The sequence below is a fragment of the Limanda limanda genome, chromosome 7 (genome assembly GCF_963576545.1).
Source record: "Limanda limanda chromosome 7, fLimLim1.1, whole genome shotgun sequence".
In the NCBI taxonomy this organism is placed as follows: Eukaryota; Metazoa; Chordata; class Actinopteri; order Pleuronectiformes; family Pleuronectidae; genus Limanda; species Limanda limanda.
This window is the reverse complement of record NC_083642.1, coordinates 8,939,234-8,962,486: the sequence shown is the minus strand read 5'-3', so window position 1 is coordinate 8,962,486 and position 23,253 is coordinate 8,939,234. Positions and strand designations below refer to the sequence as shown.

The 23,253-nt window shown below is 43.9% G+C and overlaps 1 protein-coding gene across 1 annotated transcript; it reads left to right on the top strand.

The window, feature by feature from the left end:
• bmp7b (bone morphogenetic protein 7b) lies at window positions 1-22,461 on the top strand. The gene is made up of 7 exons (XM_061074795.1): window positions 1-626; window positions 15,161-15,353; window positions 16,814-16,962; window positions 18,636-18,839; window positions 19,930-20,006; window positions 20,807-20,917; window positions 21,156-22,461. Exons 1-7 carry the CDS (start codon window positions 227-229, stop codon window positions 21,303-21,305), a joined length of 1,284 nt encoding a protein of 427 aa, XP_060930778.1. The 5' UTR covers window positions 1-226; the 3' UTR covers window positions 21,306-22,461.
• The last annotated feature ends 792 nt before the right edge of the window (window positions 22,462-23,253 follow it).

Genomic DNA, 23,253 nt, shown 5'->3' with positions numbered 1-23,253 from the left:
GCTGGATGAGGATAAAGGTCCACACGGACACAATCTGCCCAGAGAACCAATCAATAACGAGGTCTCGGGGTTAGGTTGATGGTTCTTTCGGGAGTTCTTCCCTCAACATGAGGGTCCGTAACTGACTTTTGGGTATTGAACACAGGCTACCTGTTGCTAAAAGTTCAATATCCATTTCCATATAGTTTCGGCGAGCAGAGCTGGGCGCAATTACGCACGAGTACCCATGGCACCGATTTGGGACAGACGGGCTCCTGCGCTGCTCTTGGTGTGGAGCTACTGCGTCCTGGCCGATTCCGCCTTCACGAACTTTACTCTGGACAACGAGTTCCACTCCAGCTTCATCCACCGTCGGCTGAAGAGCCAGGAGCGCAGAGAGATGCAGCGGGAGATCCTGTCGATCCTGGGGCTGCCGCACCGGCCGCGACCCCACCTCCACGGGAAGCACAACGCCGCCCCGATGTTCATGTTGGACCTGTACAACGCCATGTCCACAGAGGGGGACGAGGACAGATACTCATACCCCTACAAGCCCGTCTTCACCACCCAGGGGCCCCCGATAGCCAGCCTGCAAGACAACAACTTCTTAAACGATGCAGACATGGTGATGAGCTTTGTCAATTTAGGTAGGCACCTTGTTCTTTCCCTGTTTGTGTGACCAGAAACTAATCACCTTCAACCTAACACTTAATTCAATGCAGCAAAAAGCCCATGGAGGATAAAGAGACACTTTCAATTAAGATTTAGATTAAGATTAAGGCCACTGAGGTGAATATTGTGCCCTTATTGTCACTCTAGTCATTTCAGTTATTTTAGAAGTATTACATTTGCACATGTTATGATGAGATCATTATTTTTGATAGCCCCAAACACACATGAAGTCCCCAAACATTAAGTACTGTTTTGTGTTATAAACTTTCTGAAGCTGTTGACAAGTGATCACCTAAATGTTTTTTATCATTCACCACAAGGGAGGATGGAAGTATTGCCCTGTACTTGTTTCCATCTCTTCCTGGTTTTTCAGACCCTCACCATGAGCATTACACACATCTGTGTGTCCACGGGTGAAAGTATCACTCCGGTGACATCTGAACTTGTTACAAACATGTATTTGTTCTGATGCTGCACCTGCATGCACACACAGGACAACAGCACAATAACCATGTTTACATGCAGATACTTTCACGACGAGACACAGTTATTCAGCTAATACCAAGGAGTGTCACATTCCAGCCTCCCTCTCTGTCAAACAGCTGTGCACTGCAGCCAGCTAATGTTCAGGTATACTGGGTCTGCGTATGACAGACCAGCCGGCAGTTAATAGGTCAACCACGTGTTATCTAAAGAATGAGTAAGTCAACATCAGAATGGGTTCAAAGTGCACTGGCTGCTCCCTTCTCCCCGGGTCAGGAGACATGCCTGTGGACAGAGCACTAAGTAATGATGATCTGAGTTTAGTGGAGTCAGTTTTGGTCATAAAAGGAGAAGTTATGTCGTATGATGCACTTCACACCAATAGAATAATATCGTTTTTAAAATTGTTTTTCTTATGTTGTTCTGAGCCCCTTTGTGGCAATCAAATCATCATGTTTATCGAGTGTGAACTGTCTCGGCCTATTTTACAGCTGCTGGCAACACAGAGTGGTTGTCAAGGGTAAATAATCACAACATTAGCAGGTGTTGTCAGGTTCACAGATACATATACACACTATTATAAATACATATTTTCACAACAAATTATTCAGTCACAGCAAACGCTTCAGATGAGCAGATACTTTTCCTCTGCACACAAAACAACTGATGCAGTATAATGAAATTCTCCGCAGGCATATGTGGTATTTAAATGTGTGCAAACCAACCGAGTCTTGGTGAATTTCCGCAAGGACTCGGGAGTTTAAATTCAATCCTGGAAAGATCATTGTTGGAGCGTCTTGGCAAGAGAGAGGGAGGTGACACTGGTTCCTCCAATGCAACTGTGTAATTACTGTGGGAGCTGCTGCATTGTGACTATTTTTGACAGGCTGTGACACAGATGGATTTGACCGCAGACTCTCGCAAAAGTCAAGGGCCTGGCAAAGTCAAGGGCCAGGGCTGCAGCGAGCCGACGAGAAGGGAGGGAGCTCTAGAGAGAGAGGAAGGGATCCGGGGGTCCACTGCTTTCGCAAGGATGACCCTCAAAGCAAAGTAAAAACAAAGATAGGTCACGTCAGTTGTAGAGAATCTTTAACATATTAGTGTTATCCATATATAAAGCAGGTGTGTGTCATCGCGTGTGAGCTATCTGCCATGTGTGTCATCTCCCAGCAGAGTTCACTGTCAGGTCACCCCCTTCGCCCCCGAGTCTTAAGTGATACCATCAACATCCAGGCGGCTTAATTTAAAACAGCAGATATATGCTGTTTCATTACCCTGCATGACAGAGAGATGGACTCAGAGATTTCCATGACGGGATTCACCATTTCCTCTCCAAATCCCTTCCGCTCAGAGTTTTGCTCATTGTGGTTTTGTTTTGTTATTGCAGCACTGGTTTGTAATTTTATTTGGATGATTCGTTCTACTTTTGATTTCTATTTACGTCATCGAGCTAAAGTCCAGAGCTACCCATCTAGTTAGAAGTGCAGAAAGAACATATCTCTATCCACTTAATAGTCTTAGTAATGATCTAAAAATGTTATGAGCCCTTCTTCCTTGTTGTCACATTGTGTGTGTGTGTGTGTGAGTGCTGCAGGCTCCAGTGCAGCCAGGCAGGGTGGGTGTGGGCTTTGGGACGGACCCCAGGCCAGGGACGTCCTCTCGCTGAGTCACTCCAGTTTAAAAAGGCCAGCTGTGTAAATGGCTTACAGCATACGTTCATAATTTACACCGTTACACACAACACAGGTCACACAGGCACTGGGCGTGTGCTGGACATGTTATGATGATCATACCCCAACAAGTCTGTCTGTCTTCTTTCCATCCATCTATCCTTATCCATCTGTCTCTTTCTCTATCTCTCTCTCTAGCCACAATTATTTAATTGAATCCCAGTGGTCTCTGCCAGCAATAACCCTGAGCCACCATGAATTAAGTAATTTCCTCTTCAACAAACCACAGCTTCCAGGGCTTTTGGCCTCTGCGTTGGCCTTTGCCGAGCTGCAGTTCAGTGAAGCTTCTCTCTCACACACCAGCCAGTGAAACGCTGCCATCCAGGCAGATGCACAAACACTCATCTTACGCACACGTTTACTCTTCCCGGACCACAGGAAAAGGCTCTGACTTGAACGTCTGCTATTTGCATCCTGGATGACTGAAACAGTGGCAACATCATCACCTGTGTTTATGTTTGGAAGGAGGGGGGCGTTTGTAGTGTTTAACTGTAAATGGGGTATATGAGGTATATGTGAGTCAGAGTGTCCTGATTTCTCCTGTTCTCACGAAACCCTGTGTTGATTAATTTAACCTTTAGTGAGTAGGAGGAAAAGAGGCAACACGACATTCCAACTGTGTGTTTGTGTGTGTGTGCACATATACTTTAGTGCTAGGTAGTAAATCAACACAGTGGTTTACCTGCATTCAGGAGAATCTGAAGCCGTTCTCAGACATGACCTTTTTACAAGGCAGCAGGAGGTTCTCTGCACAGACGTGTTCACAACAGCAACATATCCTGGCGTCTATTTTCAGCTGCAGGTTAATGTTATACACATTTTCTATGTTAGACAGTATTTGTTGACGATAGAAAGTATATCGTATATATCACCATACTTAACTTTTCACATTGAAAATCTATGAGCAGTCACAGATTTAGTTAAAACAATCATGTTGTCATTTTACTCTGACACATGTAAGGATTTGTGAATAACAGTAACACAGTTTTCACTTGTGATACATTTACCATATAAGGATTTGTATGTATGTTTGTCAGTTTCATAGAATATCATAACTAATATCATGATGGTTTTTGAGTCCAGCTTTTGTGTCTGTTGCCGTAAAATAAAAGCATCTAAAAAAGGAACAAATATCAAACCATTGAAAAACAACCCTATGTGCTTTCAAAGGTCCAGTGTGTAGGAGGTGATCTATTAGTAGAGAGGAAATATTTTCATGAGTTTATAATCACCTGAAACAAATCATTGTGTTTGATTAATTTAGAATGAGCTCTTTATATCTTCATCAGGTGCTGTTCCTCTTCTTCGGAGAGCGACATATTGCAGCCTACATTTGTACAGTAGCCTAGAATGGACAAACCAATTGCTGGTCCTCAAGCTTTTGAGTTTTTTTTTACATAAATGGTGTACACGCTTGGGAGTGGCATGAGACATGAAAACTCTTCAGTTGGTTGCAATTTGCAACTTCACCACTAGATGCCACTAGATCATACACACGGGTCCTTTAATTGTTCAGTGTTGTGCTGCTGTTGATCCGCACCAGATGTGATACATTGGTTGTGAAGGGTTGAACAACGGTAAACAAACAAAGTTCCCAGGTTTTTGCTCTCTCATTGTTTCAAAATGCAACATTTTGGCCACAGTCATTATCTCGCCCAGTTCAAACCACGGTGTTGCACATAGTGGTCGTGTTGTGTTTCACGTTTAAGCTCTGCCCATATTTAAATAGGGACTTGAGGCTGTGATTGTTGAAGGAAGAGGTATCGCACAGACTTGGCGTGCTGAGTGAGTCAGTGCACTAGTGGGTAATTATCCTATGTGTTACCTTGGCGACCCGTCAGGGCACCACCTGGCCCTCCACCATTCATGGCCCACCGTCCACGCCCACGGGAGCTGCCACACGGTCGTCTGCCGGCTCCCTCTGCCTTAGAGAATGTTATAATGGGAAGGCAATGCAGAGCAGAGGTGGCTAACGGAGAAATTAGTTTGGGTTTATTAGCTTTCAGACAACATTGTGTGACCGGCTACAGACACACACACAGACACACACTTACACACACACGGCTGCAGGCTCAGAGGCCGTTGTGTCACACTACAGTTATGTGCGAGGCACGCAGCTCTGGTTTTCATAGCCGATAGATGTCATATGTTTAATTTTAAGCGAATAACTCCAATATCTCAAATACTCATAGCTTTCCCCACCCTTCTCTCTATTGCTCCTTGCATTCCTCTCCACAGCGGGCTGCCCGTGGTGCTGAGGTTAATACAGATGTTTCCCTCTGTCTGCACGCCAATGCAGCTGTGCAGTGAAACTTTATCTGTTCAGAGTCCAACAAGTCCCCTCATCTCGACCTCCACCATCCCGTCTGCCCCGGTCTCCAATCCATCCCACACTCAGGACCACCTGATACCATGTGTCCCTCCCTGCTCTCCCTGAACCAACAGTATTGATTATCAGCACTGGCCTCCTCGTTTTAATTAGTTAGTTATCCTATGGTCCCAGTAGTGTTGTGGGGTGTTTAGTCTCCAGCCTCCAGCTCTGGCCCTCACCTCCAGAGGGTTGAACCTCCTGCGCTCCCAGACATAAAACATTTCAACACTTTCTCAAGTTCTTCTGTGTGTTTTTCTACTCCCCACCTTTCTCTCACACATCTACACATATACATCCACACACACACTCTCCCTGAACCCAAAACACTGCTTCCCCTGTCTCCCTACTTCACCTCTCATTCATCTCCGCCATAAACACACACACACACAGTCTTATTTGTCCTCCTTGTTCACCGCTGAATGTTGATTTGACGGATTTGTCTTCGTCACTCCAGCTTCCACCAGAAGCTGCTTTGCAAAACGTGCATGTGTTGGAAGTCCCGTCATTCCTCTGTGCATGTAGCCTGTCCTCGCTGTTAGCATGCTGCTTTCCCTCCTGTAGATTTATTTAAGCGCTTCTGTATATACTCCCAGTGGATGGAAAGCTAAGGCACGCATGCATACATGTGTGGAGAGAAACGCACATACACATTTGATTTGCCCCAAAAGGAATGCTTCTGGAGCTAATTAGTGTTATTGAGTGAATGTTTTATTGCCTTGTGCTGGACAGGGAGCGAGCAGAAGCACAGGAATGTTCAACTTGCTACAGATAACCCGGCCTTCCTGTCAGGTAATTTCTCTTAATGCTCTCCGCCGTTTGATGCATTCTGTCGAGGATCAGTGTGTTTTTAATAAATGCCACAAATGGAGAAAAAGACTCTCTCCTCTCACAAGCGTCACACAACTTTACACAGCTGGCAAGATTCTGTAAAGTTGTGTTGTTTTCCACTCATCTCCCTGACTCACCTGTTGAACCCAGCAGTGCAGAATGACATCTGGACGTACATAGCAGAGCCTCTGTGCTCTTGGCCAGGCCGAGGCACTTGCTGGGAGAGATGATGAAACACACTGCGGGTGGGACCTGACAGTGTGGCGAGTGGTCAAAAGGCCCAGATGTACTAAGCAGCAGGCGCTCTGTTCTGAACGCTCGGCTTCAATGATGGACGGAGCTTCTACATTGCCAGGAATGCTGGACTGGTTTTAGTTTTTCTAATAATTTCCTAGACGTTTTCCTTTTTTCTTTCTTTCCCTCATAACTCCAATTTTGTGGTAAACTCATATGATTTGACGCTCAGACAACATGCGACCACCGCAAACTGCATGTGAGAGAAGCGGAATTATACAAAGTTCAGCGTATTACAGAATGCATGATATTTCTTCACATTCAGCCACTTCTCTTTCATCTGGATTACTTTGGCCTGGGCTTATCAGTGACCGGCAGCTCATAAGACTCCCCTGCACTTCCATGTACCAAGGTACCAAGCAGTGAAGCTGAGAGAGCAGATGTGGGCCAGAGCACAGCCAGAGATCCTGGGACCAACAGCTCCGCTGCTGCAAAAACAAATACAGTCCTCTTTGCTTGGTACTGGGGCACTGACAGATCAGAGGGGAGAGGAGGAATGAGACGAGAGGAGCAGGAAGAGACAGAAAGAAAAGGAGAATAAGGTCGAAGGTGGATGAAGAGTGCATGTTGTGCATTTCGTTAAACCCATTTCTCTCATTATTCCTTTTCCCTGTGGGAACATAATGTGCCTCAGAACCTTCTTGTTAGTGCAGTGATGGTGGTGTTTGTGCATCGTAAAACACTATTTTAAAGCCACCTACCCTGCCCAGTCACCAGCTGCACTGTGTGTTACTTCTCCTCATGGAAGATTGCGTTAGCGGAAGCTCGTAATACTGACCAGATTCCTCACCAGGCTCCAACAGCCAAATCAAAGCTTGTAAAAGCCAAGCAGCAACTGTATGCAAGGTTTCTTTTTTTATGAGAAGTGATGAAATATTGCATATGTGCACCATGGAATATGAATTGCATGTGGCAGGTCACTATGGTATTTGTTTGGGTGAGTGTGCAGCTGTGTTTCCTCTACAGATATTTAGTTTATTTAAAAAAAGGAATGAGCTGTAATGAAAGAAAATAAACAAGCGGTTAAAAGCCGAGTGCCAAAGTGCCCGTCACAATACACTGCTTTGGGAAGCAGGAGGAAATTACACAAGTTCTCTGTAGACACCGGAAAAATCTGTTTGTGCCGATATGCATATTGTATGTGCATTTTCCTGAGGTCTATAATAAGAGGTGGCTTGGCTGGCCGGGGAGGGTGTGGCCCCTGTGGCCACGAAATTAAAGAACATAAAAAACAAGGGGATGAGGGGAAGAGTGAGGGGGGGAAACTGAATGGCTGTGGTTTCACGTCTCTTGAGTTAATCCGGCGGCTGAGGGGAAGTGCAGATGGTCACAGTGGCATTAGCGCGGAGGAACATCCCTGGCTGCTCGGCGCACATCTGTCCGCTCCCCTTCATCCCTGTCTCTCGGCACGTTGCATCACACCGCAGAACAATGACCGCTGAAGATTTAGGATGTGGTTTCTTTGTTGTCACTGTTGCCTCTCGCTAATGCACAGTCTCTCTTGGCAGACTTCTGAGGGAACATAATGATGCCTCAGTTCCAATTTTCGAGATGACTCAATTTGTCCCGCAGGCCCTTCAGTCGCTGTGAGGCATCTTCAGACTGGGAGTCGACTTCAAAACGTTCATTTCAGAGCTGATATTGATTAAAATTATCAAGCAGACCATCGAATGATATTTGGAGCTGGTATACATTTGTGGTTAAATGTAAATGTTGCTGTCAAAATCAAAGAACAACTCGAACTCTAACACTCTGGTTGCCGGTGGTTCTGTGTTGCGGTTAGCATTTTTTTAACTGGTCTATCTCAACCCAGTTATTTTGTCTATTTTCTCCTGTTTTCTTCATTTCAATGGTTAATTACCCACTTTATATTTAAACTTAAAATACATCTGCCGAACTACTCATGGCGCTCGTGCTCTCTCTTGCTGATTGGGTTTTGGATCAACAAAAGCATAAAATTTTAGTATTCTTGTTACTTCAATGTAGAGAATTCTTATGTTTTTTTATATAACACGTTAGATTATATATGATACATTATTTGGCCCTTAACTTAGATTCACCAGTTTGGCTTAGAGTGAAGTAAGGGTTCAAAATAAATAGAAATCTAAAGTTAATATATAAATAAAACAATTAAAAGTAAACAAATTGAATTCCATTCCAATTAAATTCCATTCCAATTAAATTCAGATTTTTCCAATAGATACCTTTATGTGATGCAGAGCTGTGGATCTTGGCATGAAAAATTGGGGAGGGGAAATTTTTCATAACATTCCCTGACTTTAGGGCTGATTAAACATTACACTGATGATTTTATAACCTACAGATTAAATCAGTTCAAACTTTTAAGTTGAATTCAGTGATACCGGCTCCACATTTTCTGAAACAGCTGCAACAACAATAACGAAGCTTCTTGAATTCACTCCTCCTCTGATTCACACCTCAGGCTCACTTCCTCTCCACAGCAGTGGGCTCATGGGTGTTGTAGTAGCTGGACTGGCTGCAAAAATCTCAGAGATGTAAATCTGAAAACATTTGAGAAATGTGTTTATTTGGATTTTTTGCAGAGTGATAAATTAGTATGACTCTCACGTGAATATGAAGCAGCAGTAACTTATTGGAGTCTGGACTGGTGACCCGCCAAGAACTAGTCCAGCACATAAATCCCCTGTGAATTGCCTTTTTTTTCCCCCTTTGTCTTTGTACAGATTAAATAAACAAGATTTAGCTTGTTAATGTGTGAGTTGTGTAGATGTCGGTAGGTGGATTTTGTTACTTTTGGATGGAGGCAAGCTGCCTCCCCCTGTTTTCAGACTTTGTGCTAAGCCCAGTTAGCCAGTCGCAGATTCACATTCAACAGATGCGTGTCTGGCATTGATCTTCTCATTTAACTTTCCTACTCTAAAGTTTATTTCCCCAAAATGTCAAAACTTTCATTTAAACCAAAACTATCAACAGAGTGAAGCTTAATGAGAAAAACCTGGATTCTGGTAATTGGGATGAACAGACCATTGGACCCAGCTGCTGCCTCGGTGCTCTGTAAAGGGCAAAGGGAGGCTTCACAGACAGATACATTCCTCTGAGCTCCACGCTGTGACATATCCAGTAGAAATCTCTGGTCCATGATGCCCAGTGAAGCGTGAGCTGGAACACAGCACTACAGTTTATGAGTGTAGAGGGCAGCGATGGCTGCAGCGAGAGGGCGAGAGAGAGGTTAACAAAGCTGCTGCGAGTACAGTCTCAGACCTCCAGATGACCTCTGGGTCGGAGAACTCGGAAAAGATTGGTTTGACCACAAATCATAAATGTAAAGACTCTTCTTCCTGTGGTTCGTGCTTCTGCGTGCACAGCGGCTCGGAGGCTTGCCTACGTGATTGCGCGCACATGCAGAAACACTGCGGCGAGTTAATGATCTTTAACCATAAGTTATAGCATGAAACGCCTGTGACCCTTTCCCAGGGAGCCAGGGCTGTCGGGCCCCGCAGCAGTATAAATACATCACACAGCCATGATGTCATCAGTAGTCGCCAGTGGGCAGGATGTTTCCTAACGTTGTAATCGCCCTACTGTGGGCACTCACCCGGTACCCGAGAGATCAAACCCTCCTCTCTCTTTATAGGATAAACATCTCGAGCGATCTGCCCCTCGCTTGCACTCGGTTTTCCTTCCCCTCTCTCCTGTAGCTTATGGAAACTATGACTTACTTGTTCCCAGTTCGGTCGTTAAGTTACTGTTTGAGTAAGAGCAGTAGAAAGAGACTGATTATTATAGTTTATCATTAAAATTTGCACGATTCTATTTAGTGTTACAGTAGCTTTTGTGGACGTTCGAATCCCATCATTAAATCATCTGATTGGACACTTTCCCTGTGTCTTTGGGTATCAGGTGTGTCGTTGGAGTTAATGGCCTCTACAGGGAGGCAGATAGTGGTAGCACAATTAACTCAAGGGAACTAAAGGTGGGAGATGGGAGGGGGCGAGGGGGAGCAAAGCTTAAGCCCTCGCTTTCGAGAAGTGAGAGCAGTGCCAGGGGTGAACTCCCCCCAGCCCTCACCCCCGCTGAGCAGCGGAAGCGTGCAAGGCGGGACCGAGGGGTGTGAGGGCGGCGAACAGACACTTGGGCTAATTCGAGCCGTCAGATCTGTCTGCTGCTGCTCCGGAGCCCGAGGTGTCGGAGAAGTGTCTCGGGTCCGCAGGCCCGGTAGGAGAGGGGGAAGGGGATTAAGGAGGGAAAAGAGAAGAAAGAGAGGGAGGGAGGGATTTACAAGAACAGACAAAACAAGAGTTGAAGGATATTTTGGTCATATTTGATAGTTGCTGTCAAATTCAATGAAATCCCCAAAACTAACATTCTGGTTTCTCGTAGATTTAGGATTTCCTCAGTTTAACTGTCACTCTGGAGCCCAATTGTTCTGGATGTAGACGTGAAACTTTAATAGGTCAGAGTCCACACAGTTTATGCGTGTGTGACATAGTTTAAAAACTGTTGTTTTGATTTCCAAACATGTACGGTTAATAGTTTTGGCATTTTTTTGTTAAACAAACTTTCATGACTTTTGTCAGCTGTGGTGTGCTAGTGAGTGTTCATGCCAGCAAAACAGTGAATGTGGGATTAAACTGCAGTGTTCGTGTTCAATGTTCATTCAAAAAGGAATAAACTATAGAGACCTTGGCTACACCTACTAAATACCTATTGGTTGGATAGACAGTCAATGGACAAAACAAGGAACTGAGTATTACACCGTTTGACAAATTTCCAGTGTTGTAAAAATAAAACATTTCATTGAAACATGAGAAAGTAGTAGTAAACCTTAAATCCCTCTTGACTATCTTCTGTTTGGGCTTTTCGTAAGTAACACTCCATAGTGGAGAAGGAGTCCGTATGCCGAGCAGGGAAACATTCATCTTGAGATGCTAGCAAAGTTTTTGATCGGTAACCCTCTGGTTACCAGGTGCATGGCAGATCTGAGGGATGAAGCACTCATCATCATCTCGGCATCTCTCATGTGTGCTGCTGTGCACGTGTGTGGCTCGCACCAGTGAAATGATGTGGGATAGCTGTGCATCGTCAGCACTTTGTGTGAAGAGCAATCAGATCAGATGATTAAAGACGCTCACTGTACATGTGCACGTGTTTGTGATGTTTGTGCATGTGTGCGTGCGTGCACGTGTGTGTGTGTGTCTCTTGCATGTGTGTGTGTGTTGTTGCATCTCTAATTATGGATTACAGAAACCCATAATGATTGTGTGTGACGCACAAGACTATTCACTTCACAGGAAGTACTCTGTGATACTTGTGTGTGTGTGTTTGTGTGTGTGTCTGTGTCCGTGTGTGTGTGTGTGTGTGTGTGTGTTTCCATGTGTGGTTCAGCAACCGATCGGGAAGCTGGCTTCTCCAAATGAAGGGCTCACATGGTATGAGAGGGTGTGTTTGCCATGTTTGTGGTGAGTGCATTTGTGCGACACAGGTGGGGCGATGGCTTCTCACTTCCTCCCGGAGGAAGTCATAAACGCTCCAGCTTGGCTTTAACTGTGCTTCTTCCCCTCATCTAACGACTGCCATCCTGCTGTAATGGCCTGTGGGAGAAAGTGAAAGAAAGGACGATGGCTGAATCATGGCTGCGCTCAGTTTCTCTAAAAGCGTACACGATGGAATTCATGCTTTGAGCAGTGGAAATGGAAAGCGATGTGATAGAAATAGTTAGCGTGGGAGTTGAACAGAAGCATCCAGCTGTTCTCACATGCAACGATAAAGAGGTTTAGCAGTGAAGGGCCGGGCGGCTGCTCTGGCGTCCTCACGGGACGGAGCGCACCTGCACATGGCTGCGGGAGGAGGGACAGGTCCCTGGTGGGATGAAAGAATAAGCAGGCCCCGGAGCCGAGAGGTAGGATGGAAAAATCTGAAATGTGTGAGAGAAAACATGAAGTAATTGTTTCCTGGAAGGATAATAAAATGAGAATGGTAGCCTTTACTTTGTTGTATGCTGTGTCCTGTTATGTTGCTCCAGGCCTTGCAGGCTCCAACAGTGTTTCTCAACCTCATGCAAGATAAATCACACAAGATGGTCACAGGATGATTCAAGGAATATCAAAGATAAAATTTATTTGAGACACATTTTTGCTCTCCTTTTTGTTACCTCCGCTAAAGGGGTCATGTTTTTACCCCCCTCACTTTGTTTGTTAGTAGGGTTTTCAGCTGAATGGCGCTAAAAGTGATTTTCATAGTTTTAGGCACATGGATTTAAATGTGGCTTCATATGGACATAGACTCTGTGGTAACAGACAGGGACAGAGACCTGTAACTATTACATATGTGTAGGTAAGATAATGTCAATTCAGTAGGATAGCAACAGTTTATATTTTCATATTCAATAGTTATTGAAGTATCTCCATATAAACCTGACAGATTTGGTCTTGAATTGTTGGGCCTTGGCAAGAGAAAGCTCCTATCTTGTTTCCTTCTGAAATATTGAATCCGTTCACCTCAGTAGGTCTTGGATGATTCAAATTAAGCAACTCATTCTTCAAACGGCAACAAAAAGCAATCTACATTTGTGGAGGTGGAAAAAAATTGACGAACCTCCGGGCAACTATAGAGTGTGGGGTGTGGGGTGAGCACCCAGTGAACTACCATGAGCTTCAGGCCTGTTCAGCTGTACTATGTAAAGTGCGAAGGCTGAGTGCTTGATGAAAGACCTTATTGACCAAGTGGTCCACAGCGCAGGATTGGTACAAGTGTAATAAATAAGCGGGGGGATTGGCGGAAGCGATGCCGAATTGATAAAAGGTCTACAGTGAAGTCCACGTACCCTTGAACTCCAATTGTTTTCAGGAAGAGTCGAGCGGCTTTTCAAAGCAGTGTGTGCCCGGAGCAGACGAAGGACAATGGCCGCCTAAAGCAGGCCCATCTAATGGCCAACAGAGTGCAGAGCTGTCCCTCATTGAAGAGTAATTAGATCCTTTCTTTTACTCCTGCTCCGGCCAATCATTTCACAGAGCTGCCTTTGTATCATGTCCTTCAGCAACTGGGTTTAATAGAGACGTCAACAAAAGGGGATGTAGAGGAGAGTGCACGGGGAGAACTGCATACGAAGCACGATGTGTACCGAGAGAAATAAAACCACATGTGAGCGAGGGAAACATGCATCACATTTGCATCATTGCACACTTCTATTACTGACAGCTGGTGCAGAACAAGGATGTTGTCATCTGAGATTTGTTTGACTCGGATTTGTTGTTTATTTGTATTTTGTTGTTGTTGTTGTTGTAATTGCTTTGCCTTTGCGCATGTGTGTGTATTAGTTCGCTGATGTGTTAGCGTGTTGACGGCTTCGCAAAGATCCGGGGACTTGTTGTTCTCCTGCCAAAGTCGTGGCTCGGAGCCATGGAGGCAGTGGACCCTGATAGAGAGTTGTTGAGCAACAATGGATGGCGGAGGGATGGATGCAGGGGGGGGTCCTTCCTCTGTAACCCAGCTGCGACTCAGCCCTGCAGGGGATGTGGTTGATATCTAACTGTATGAAGACAGAGAGATTCATTTGATTATTGATTAACTGATTGTTGATATTTTGAACCAGGTCTTCATGTCATCCCAAACACGAGGGGGGTGTCTTTAAACTGCTTGTTAGCCCTATAGCCAAGATATATCATTTTACAATAAGTTAATATTCATATTCATATATAGTTTGATCTAACAAATTGCTATTATAATTTTTTTATTTACCAATTAATAACATCTATATTGAGAGAAAGGGGATATCTACACCTGAAAACCGCATGGGATTTAGTTTCATTTTCTCCTTAAAAATGAATCACTTATTCAATTTGTTGTTATTCAATTCTATTTAATGGATTATACATTGTTTAGGAAATTTCGTAGAAAGAAGACAAGATTAAAAACAGTTTGAAAAGCCACTGTGGTGTGGTTATATAATTTATTGATTTCATGTTTTTCTTTTCAAGTTTATAAGTGATTTTAAGTTATTTTGGACACTTTAGACGTTGTGTTTATCTATCTGTTTGTCTAGTGCTCTGTGTACATGTGGGGGGTCTGTCTGACAGTTGATAAAGTCGGAGGTGGAAGGAGAGCAAGGAGATGATGAGAGACAAGCCGCTGACCCCTGGGATGTCCTGCTGGGACATGAGAGGAGCAGGGTCAGGTGGGGCACGTCTTGGGGGTACAGTGGGGGTTGGAAAGCCGGGGTGTGGGGATGAAGACAGAGGAGGCGATGGGGATGGGGGTACACCCAACATGTAGCCCCAACTCATGAGAACCAGATGAAGGGCAGACTGGACGACTCTCTGGGGCTCTGGGAGGAAGAGAAGGAGAAGAAAGGGGGCTCATAAAACTGTCAGAGGCCGCCTGCTTCTCTCTATCATGGCCCAGTGTGCACCAGATGCATCGCTTCTAGTGCGAGTCCTCGTGAATGTTTCAATCATAGTCCAACATATGTAGTGCACATCTATAGATGTGTTTAATCTGGGGCTGATCGAGAGTCTGTCAGGCTTTGTCAGCCCCCCCGCTAACAAGAGTAAAGAACCTGAGAGGAAAAGATATTGGTTTTCTACCTTTTTTTTTTTTTTTGTTGCAAACATGTGTTTTGTATCCATGGGAGACTGGACACCAAACATAAAGCTTATTTGGAGTCACATGACCCCTCTGTGTCTCCCTGCAGACATGTTAACGTCTCCGCTGATTAAAGGGAGCACGCAGAGCAGCTCACGTGAATGCAAACAGCATTCTCTGTCCACTGCAGACACACGAGGAGACAAATGTATTTCATTTTTACGCTTTCTTTTTTTCGCAGTAGAGCACGACAAGGAATTCCTCCCAGTGCGCCGGCATCACAGAGAGTTCAGGTTTGACCTCTCGCGGATCCCAGAGGGGGAGGCGGTCACTGCTGCCGAGTTCCGACTTTACAAAGACTTCATCCACGAGCGGTTCGATAACGAGACCTTCCGCATCAGCATCTACCAGGTGTTGGAGGAACACTCCAATAGGTGGGTATTGGTTTATGTTGTTTTTATTTTCCTCATGTTGTTAAGCAGTGACTGTCTGGACTATATGTGAAGTGATTGTTTGATTAATCAATCAGTCAATGAACAACAACGATTCTTTGCCATGTGAGATGATCTTTCATTGAGTTTGGTCCCCTGCAGGATTAACTGTAACAACTTTATTGATCCTTAGCATTTCATCTCACAACATCATTCGGTCACAATTTGTCAGATTTCATTAATAAACCTGTAAAAACATCTGTAAAAAAAAAAAAAAAATTCAATCAGTCCTAAAAAACTAAGATTTGACAAAGTAAGAAAAGCTCAAGCATAACATTAACAGCTCTATTCAAATGTCCCAGTGACTCTCCATCCACAATACCAGGACCCTGAACCTATAGCCCTCATGTAAAACTTTACTTTTACTTTATTACTTTATTTCATACTAACACGTGCGTCATGCCAAAACATATTTTGTTTACAGAAAGATATTAAAACAAAGGACTTTCAAGGCATCACCTTAGGGTCTGGCAATTTAGACAATTAGTTAACTACAAATCAACGTATTTGTCAGTAAAGAAAACCATAAATAGCAGTTCTCCACATTTGCCCCACGTTCTCCATGTGGCTCATCCTGAAGATGTGTATATGTCCCAGTGTCCCACTCTCCTCGACCCCTCCTGAAGGTTCCTGTTGTCCAGAGGGAACAACACGGTCATTTATTCCTTTGCCAGAGACGGGCCTGGGTACGTGAATGAACCCGAGCTCTGTGACACACGATCTGCCCAGTCACAAAATAGGTCGGGATACATCAAGAACAAGAGATTTGAGTCTTCAATGGTGAACGAGTGGAAAATCCAGAGTTCACTGTTGGACAGTGGGACTGACTCCGACATGCCCTGTTTCACTCACTAGTTTTCACACACTTTTTCACAGCTGTGTTTTTTGTTTTCTCTCTCTCTCTCTCTCTCTCTCTCTCTCTCTCTCTCTCTCTCTCTCTCTCTCTCTCTCTCTCTCTCTCTCTCTCTCTCTCTCTCTCTCTCTCTCTCTCTCTCTCTCTCTCTCTCTCTCCCTCCCTCTCTCTCTTTGGCTTTCTGGCTCGGCCACAAAATTCCAGCCAGTGATGGACTGCGTATAGTGTATGAAAGGACTGGTCGTTTATAAAGCCATTATTGTCAATTAAGAAAACGAAGTGTTCCCCTGGGCCTCACCATCTGGAACCCTCTCTCCCCACCTCCCTCCCTGACTTGCTTTCTTGCTCCATCTCTCTCTCTCTTTGTTTCACCCCGTCACACTCTGCTGACTACCTCTCTCCCCTCCATTACTTTGCTGTACGCTTCGGTCACTTAGCTTTACACTCGGTCACGTGGTTCCAACCTGTCTTTTGTAATCGTGCATAGAATGCCTGTTGACGCACGTTCATCTCTGACTTTAAGCACTTTTATTGTCGTCTTCCTCTCCAGAGAGTCCGACCTGATCCTGCTGGACTCGCGGGTGATCTGGGCAGCAGAGGAGGGCTGGTTGGTGTTCGACGTGACAGCCACCAGCAACCACTGGGTCCTGAACCCGGGCAGAAACATGGGGCTACAGCTCGCCCTGGAGAGCACAAATGGTGAGAGTCACTCAGATCAGCATGTAGAAGGCTACAGGTGACAATGTTACTAGTAAGATGTGTTTTGCACATAGATAGAACACTGCAGATGATGAAAATACAAGGTGCAAAGATGAGGAGATGAGAAACCAGACAAATGGAGATTAACCAGTATCCCACTGACAGTGTAAACAACAATTATAAGCTTCACAAAGGAATGTCTTATTGCAGGGTTGCTGTGTGGACCTGTGTTTTAAATTGAACCTGAGCTACACGGTGGTGGATGGTATGAAGTGATGAATTACAGAAGCTAATTCAGTTAAAAATAATAATAATTAAGAGCTTTATTTGTATATACTTCAGTTATAAGGTGCTTTGCAAGTCATAAATTGAAGAACTTAAGGCAAACAATTTAGTCACACAAAATACAAGACTAAAAATGCAAAAATAGTAAAATAAAATAATGTATAAAACATCCTTAATGATTAAAATAGTCAGTAAGATTAGAGGGAGAAGAATTTTACTTTAACACGTGTACAATATGAGGTTAAAAGTTTAAAAGAATAAAGGAGAAAGGCAATTCAGACCACAAGTCTTAACAGGGGTTTAAAAGAGCATAAACTAAAAACATTTACAAAGAGTAAACATGAAATGATTTAAGATTCATTACAAGTACAAAATTGTGATATAAAATCCACAATATAATTCTAGATTGGCTTAGTGTTTTACTAAATATTGCTATTCCAAATATGGAGATGATTACGACTTTGTACTATGACAGGAGTAAATGCAATTAGTTGCCTTCAGCTTTGATGTGAACCACACTGAAACCATATCAAACTACAGAGTACCATAAAACCTCACAACCATCAGATTATCATATTCTTTAGACAGACCCAATATAACTGTATAATGTGCAGTGGGTGGGTATTGTTGGATATGATCTAACAAACATGGAGGTCTGCAGAAGGCCAAACAATCATGTGATTTATTCTTTGTCTGTACACAGCAAAGATAAATTAATCCCCACTCCTCCTTATCATTCATCATCACTCATCCGTCGCACCCTCAGCATCATTAGCAGGCATTTGGAAAATACGCTGCGTCATTGTAAGGATAACATCTCTGTGTGACTTTGCTATCACAAGGCTCGGATGTTCGCTGGTGGTAAAGTTTATCAACAAACAAAGAATATTATCTGTCACAGGACGGCAGGATGTTACACGTTACTTGAGAAAAACAGGCACTGTGGTGCTCTCATGTTGTGGGAGGGGTGTGTGTGGGAGGTTGTATCCACGAGTGTGTGTTTGTGTGTGTGTTGGATCGGGTACGAAGGGAGAGCGTGTACAGACAGGCGCACGGGACGTCCCGTCGCCAGCAGCGACCAGAGGCCTTGATTTACCACCAACCGGTGATCAGAGAGAGAGAAATTCTTCTGTGTGAGAACTGCTGGCGTGCACATGCAAGCACGTGCACGCGCACACCCACACAAATAGCAGATAGGAGGCTTTGATGTTCAGTGTGTGGAGGTGGAGAGGGGATGAGTAAAAAGGGAAAGGAATTAACAGGAGGAAAATCTAATTTGTAAAACTGAACGGAGCTTTAAAGACATGACATACGTGGTTTTCTTTTATGAATAAAATCTGGATTTCTTTGACATAACACCTGTTGCACTGTTCTCTCTCCCGCTCCAGGAGAGAGTATCAATCCTCGTGTGGCCGGGCTGATCGGCCGCAGTGGGCCTCAGAATAAACAGCCCTTCATGGTGGCCTTCTTCAAAGCAACCGAGGTGCACCTGCGAAGCATCCGCTCAGCGCCGGGGGGGACCAAGCAGCGTAACCCCAACCGCTCCAAGGGGGCAAAGAGCCAAGAGGCGCTCCGAGTGGCCAGTGTTGCAGGTAGGAGTATGTACCGTGTATATACAGTCAGTGCTGGTGTATACTGCTTCAAACTGGCTTTTGTTGGCTTCGTCAGGAATTCATGGAATGGGTCACAGTCGACTGATGCTTGTTGGTTCATGTGAGAAAAATCGACCTGTTCATAGAACCCGGGCCAACACATACAGTATGAACTCATTCATGAGGCACACATTCACAAATACACAACACGTCCAACACCAACACAAGTACGCTTTTTGGAATTGATTGGATTCTTGCACAAAACAAAGACAAAACATGCGATGCACATTCGTCTTGGAGGTGTGAGCGCTGTGTTTATGCGAAGCGCTGAAACATTACACCGTAATGCCGGAGCTTCAAATACCCCTCTGCTGTCTTTGTTTATTTACACGAGCATTACAGAGGAGTCGGGGCCAAGTTCCCTGCATGGAGGTAAGGCAGCGCAGGCTTTTATGGCAGAACACATCTGCCGTGTGCTGTGGGGCAACCGGGGCCACAACACATGGGCCAAATGAGCCTGTTTGGAACGTTGGATACTAGTGGTCTTTAACTGGATGATGAGAACCAGTCGCTCGCGATCATTTCCAATGTGAACAGCTCTCAGGAACTAATGCACCACAGAGCCCCAGAGGTCACCAGAGGGGGAGAGAGAGAGAGAGAGAAATACTATTAGATAGAAAACAGATTATCCTTTCTTTAACACATGGATGGTGTAAAAAGAAAATCTGAAATGAGGAAAAAAGAGAGAATAAATAAAAGACTCCAGTTATATAAAATGTGGCAAGGCTCCTCTTTGTGGACATCTGTTTCAGCCAGTGGAAACTCAAAGCCCAGCTGAGTGACTTCTAAGCAGGGTGGCCCATTCATTTGAAGCAATTACCAAACTGCTGCTGTATCTGGAGGTGATTTCCTTCAGCCTTTGTCTGAATGTTAATGCTTCATATGGGAACTCTGGCTGTGTTTAGATCTGGTCTATATCTCAGCCTAATTGGGGCCTGACTGTGATAAATAGTTAATCTTGCAGCTCAACTGGGAAAATAGCACATGTTTCTGAATGTCTGTCCTTTCCTCTGTCTGTCCCTCTCCTCAGAAAACAGCAGCACTGATCAGAAGCAGGCGTGTAAGAAGCACGAGCTCTACGTCAGTTTCAGGGACCTGGGTTGGCAGGTACGCAAAGCAAGACACCTAACTCTTCAGATCTTATCCCAGGGTTCCGATGTCACAAAAGAATCGTCCCACACATAGTTTGTGGTGTAATAACAACCAGACTTTTGCAATTTCAGCTTGATTTAGTCACTAAAAGGTGAATTAGTTATAGAGTGTAAATGAAGGAGAAAATATCTTTATATACGGCCTATTTGACATATCATGTCATAACTTTCCTTTTGCAACATATACACGGATCATAGAGAATAGTGAGGCCATGTGCAGCTCTGCAGACAACAATTTAATTTTAAACTTTTTAAGAAATATATAGGCTGGACGTTTAGTAGTTTAATCAATAACAAAGATATTTAGTAGTTGCAGCTGTACACTTAAACTTAAACATACTTAAATTAACAATGGACAATATGCACTCATGATATTCTCCAGAAAACAATGTCAGAATCAAAGCTATAACAGTGCAAAGATTATGCTTTGTACACTAACAGTCAAAATTGGCACAGAGAAATCCCTGTTTTCCTTGTTCCCCTCATAAATGTACGATTGCATGCCCCAAATCTGGATTATCCGATTACTGAAGTTTATATGAAACCCAAGTCTGCACCACCAACATCTGTCCACACATATAAAGACGTATAACGACCAGATCTGTCTCACATTTGGTCCTCGGGTGCCCGAGTCCAACTTCACTGGCTACCTGGACTCTCTGCTCCTTCATCGCTTCATTTCTGCTTTCTTCACACTGTATCATTTCCCCCGTCTGCACAACCTAAATGTACCTCTGCCTCCCTCCTCACTATCAGGACTGGATCATCGCTCCAGAGGGATACGCGGCGTACTACTGCGAGGGAGAGTGCGCCTTCCCACTAAACTCCTACATGAACGCCACAAACCACGCCATTGTGCAAACCCTCGTGAGTAACCAAATACGCAGGGAACAAAAAACCCAGCAGTCATGTTTGGAGTCTAATCATCTCATCAGCTGTCACGACAGTTCAGCAGATGTGGCAGCAACTGTATTTTAAAGAACGCTGTCGCCACAGTAATGTCGAAACTTTTCAAGGTGTACGACGAATAGCTTTATGACCATATTCAATCATGGTTTAATAATTAATTCACCATTTCCTCTCTCGCTCTCTTTCTCTTTCCCAGGTTCATTTCATTAACCCAGAGACCGTCCCGAAGCCGTGTTGTGCCCCCACGCAGCTCCACGCCATCTCAGTGCTCTACTTTGATGACAGCTCCAACGTCATCCTCAAGAAATACCGCAACATGGTGGTCAGAGCGTGTGGCTGCCACTAGACTCTCAGCATCTTAGCACAGACACACAACATGTATGCACACACACACAAAGACATACACACACGTAAAGCTGTTTTATAAATAAAGGCTGAAAATGGATTTCAAAACAAACTGCGTCTCACATGCATTTGATGAAGGTCCTGAGCGCTCAAGACAAGTTTCCGAGAGCGGATGACCAGTGAAACGTCTTCGCCTGTAGCCTTCAGCCTTCAGCCTTCACTCCGTGTAACTGTGCCAAAGGGCGAAGGCTGAACTTCACTCTGTGACACAAAAAGAAAATTCTTGTTTTTCTTGAGCAAGAATTTCAATCAATTTTAGATTCCTCACCACAAGTACACACACAAACATACGCACACGTGCACAAACAAAAACGCACACACACACACACACACACACTCACGTTTGTGCTTTCTACTGTGTATACAAGACATTTAAAGCAGTGATTGTACTGTATACTCCTTCACAGTCGACAATATTTTGTTTATTTCAACAACTTGTTATTGTAGTTCATTCTTTTACTGTAGATTTTTATTATATATATATTTTTATGACTGAGAGACCCAGATCGAAGTTCTGAATTTCTTATGTGTACAATACCGTGTAAATAATTTTTTTTTCAACAAAAGAAAAAAGGCAAGAAGTGTATTTATTTCCTGAAATGTAACTTGGGTTTGTGTTTTCTCCTGTATGCAATGCTGCCTGTTTTCTTTCACATGATAGTACACACACACACTCTGAGGAAATGAAAACAAAGTTGACGGGAAACTACTTTGACGTGAGCGTGGTCCAATTCAAAGAACCTCTCTCCGTCTCACGCTGAGGGTAGAGGGGGAAGTTTATGACGACTTGGACCTGTGGAAATGTCGAGATATTTCACCAGTCCTTTACATCAACCTGACGCTCGTTTAGTTTTTTTTTTAAACCCACAACAATCCGCGGAGGTATTGAGAGAAAAGGGCTATTTTTTTTCAAAGCCTGTTATTCTGTGTGCAAAAAAAATTTTCAGGTTTATATTCCTCTGCTGTAATACAATCTGTCATATTTAAAAACAAAAAAAGTCTATTTATTGAGAGCTGGCTAAGCTGTTTCTACATTGTGCTCCGATATCTCAAACATGTTTAACTGCTGAACTGGTACAACAATAAACTGGGAGAAAAGCGACAAAAGCCACGTCGAGATGTGTTGTTTGATCCGGATGAAAAGCAGAATGAAAGTTGGCGGGTTGAACAAAGACACACGCTGTAGAACAGTTTGATGAAGGTCCCCTCTTTGAAACGTGGCTACATTTTTCACCTGTTGATCTTCAACCTTTCGTAAGAGCTTCCACATTTAAAAGCAAATGTCACTCTATCTATCTATCTTTCTGTCTATCTATCTATCTATCTATCTATCTATCTATCTATCTATCTATCTATCTATCTATCTATCTATCTGTCTGTCTGTCTGTCTGTCTGTCTGTCTGTCTGTCTGTCTGTCTGTCTGTCTGTCTGTCTGTCTGTCTGTCTGTCTGTCTGTCTGTCTGTCTGTCTGTCTGTCTGTCTGTCTGTCTGTCTGTCTGTCTGTCTGTCTGTCTGTCTGTCTGTCTGTCTGTCTGTCTGTCTATCTATCTATCTATCTATCTATCTATCAGTTATTATTATTCATATTTTAAGTGTCATTTGTGTGGGTATTGATAGTATGAGAGATTTACACTGCCCTCTGCTGGAAAAAAGTATGAAGTGTCATTGTTTACACAGCATTATACAGTTCATTATCATACATGTGTCTTCTTGATCTTAATTTAGGATTTTCTTAGATCCAGATTTTCTACCTAAAATTAAAACAGGCCTAACACTAAGTCTAGCCCTAACCTTAAAACCAAGTCTTAACCCTCAAACGAGCCCTTTGAAGAAGTGAGGACCGGCCAAAATGTCACTTTCCAGAAATGTCCTCATATGGGTCTGTAATA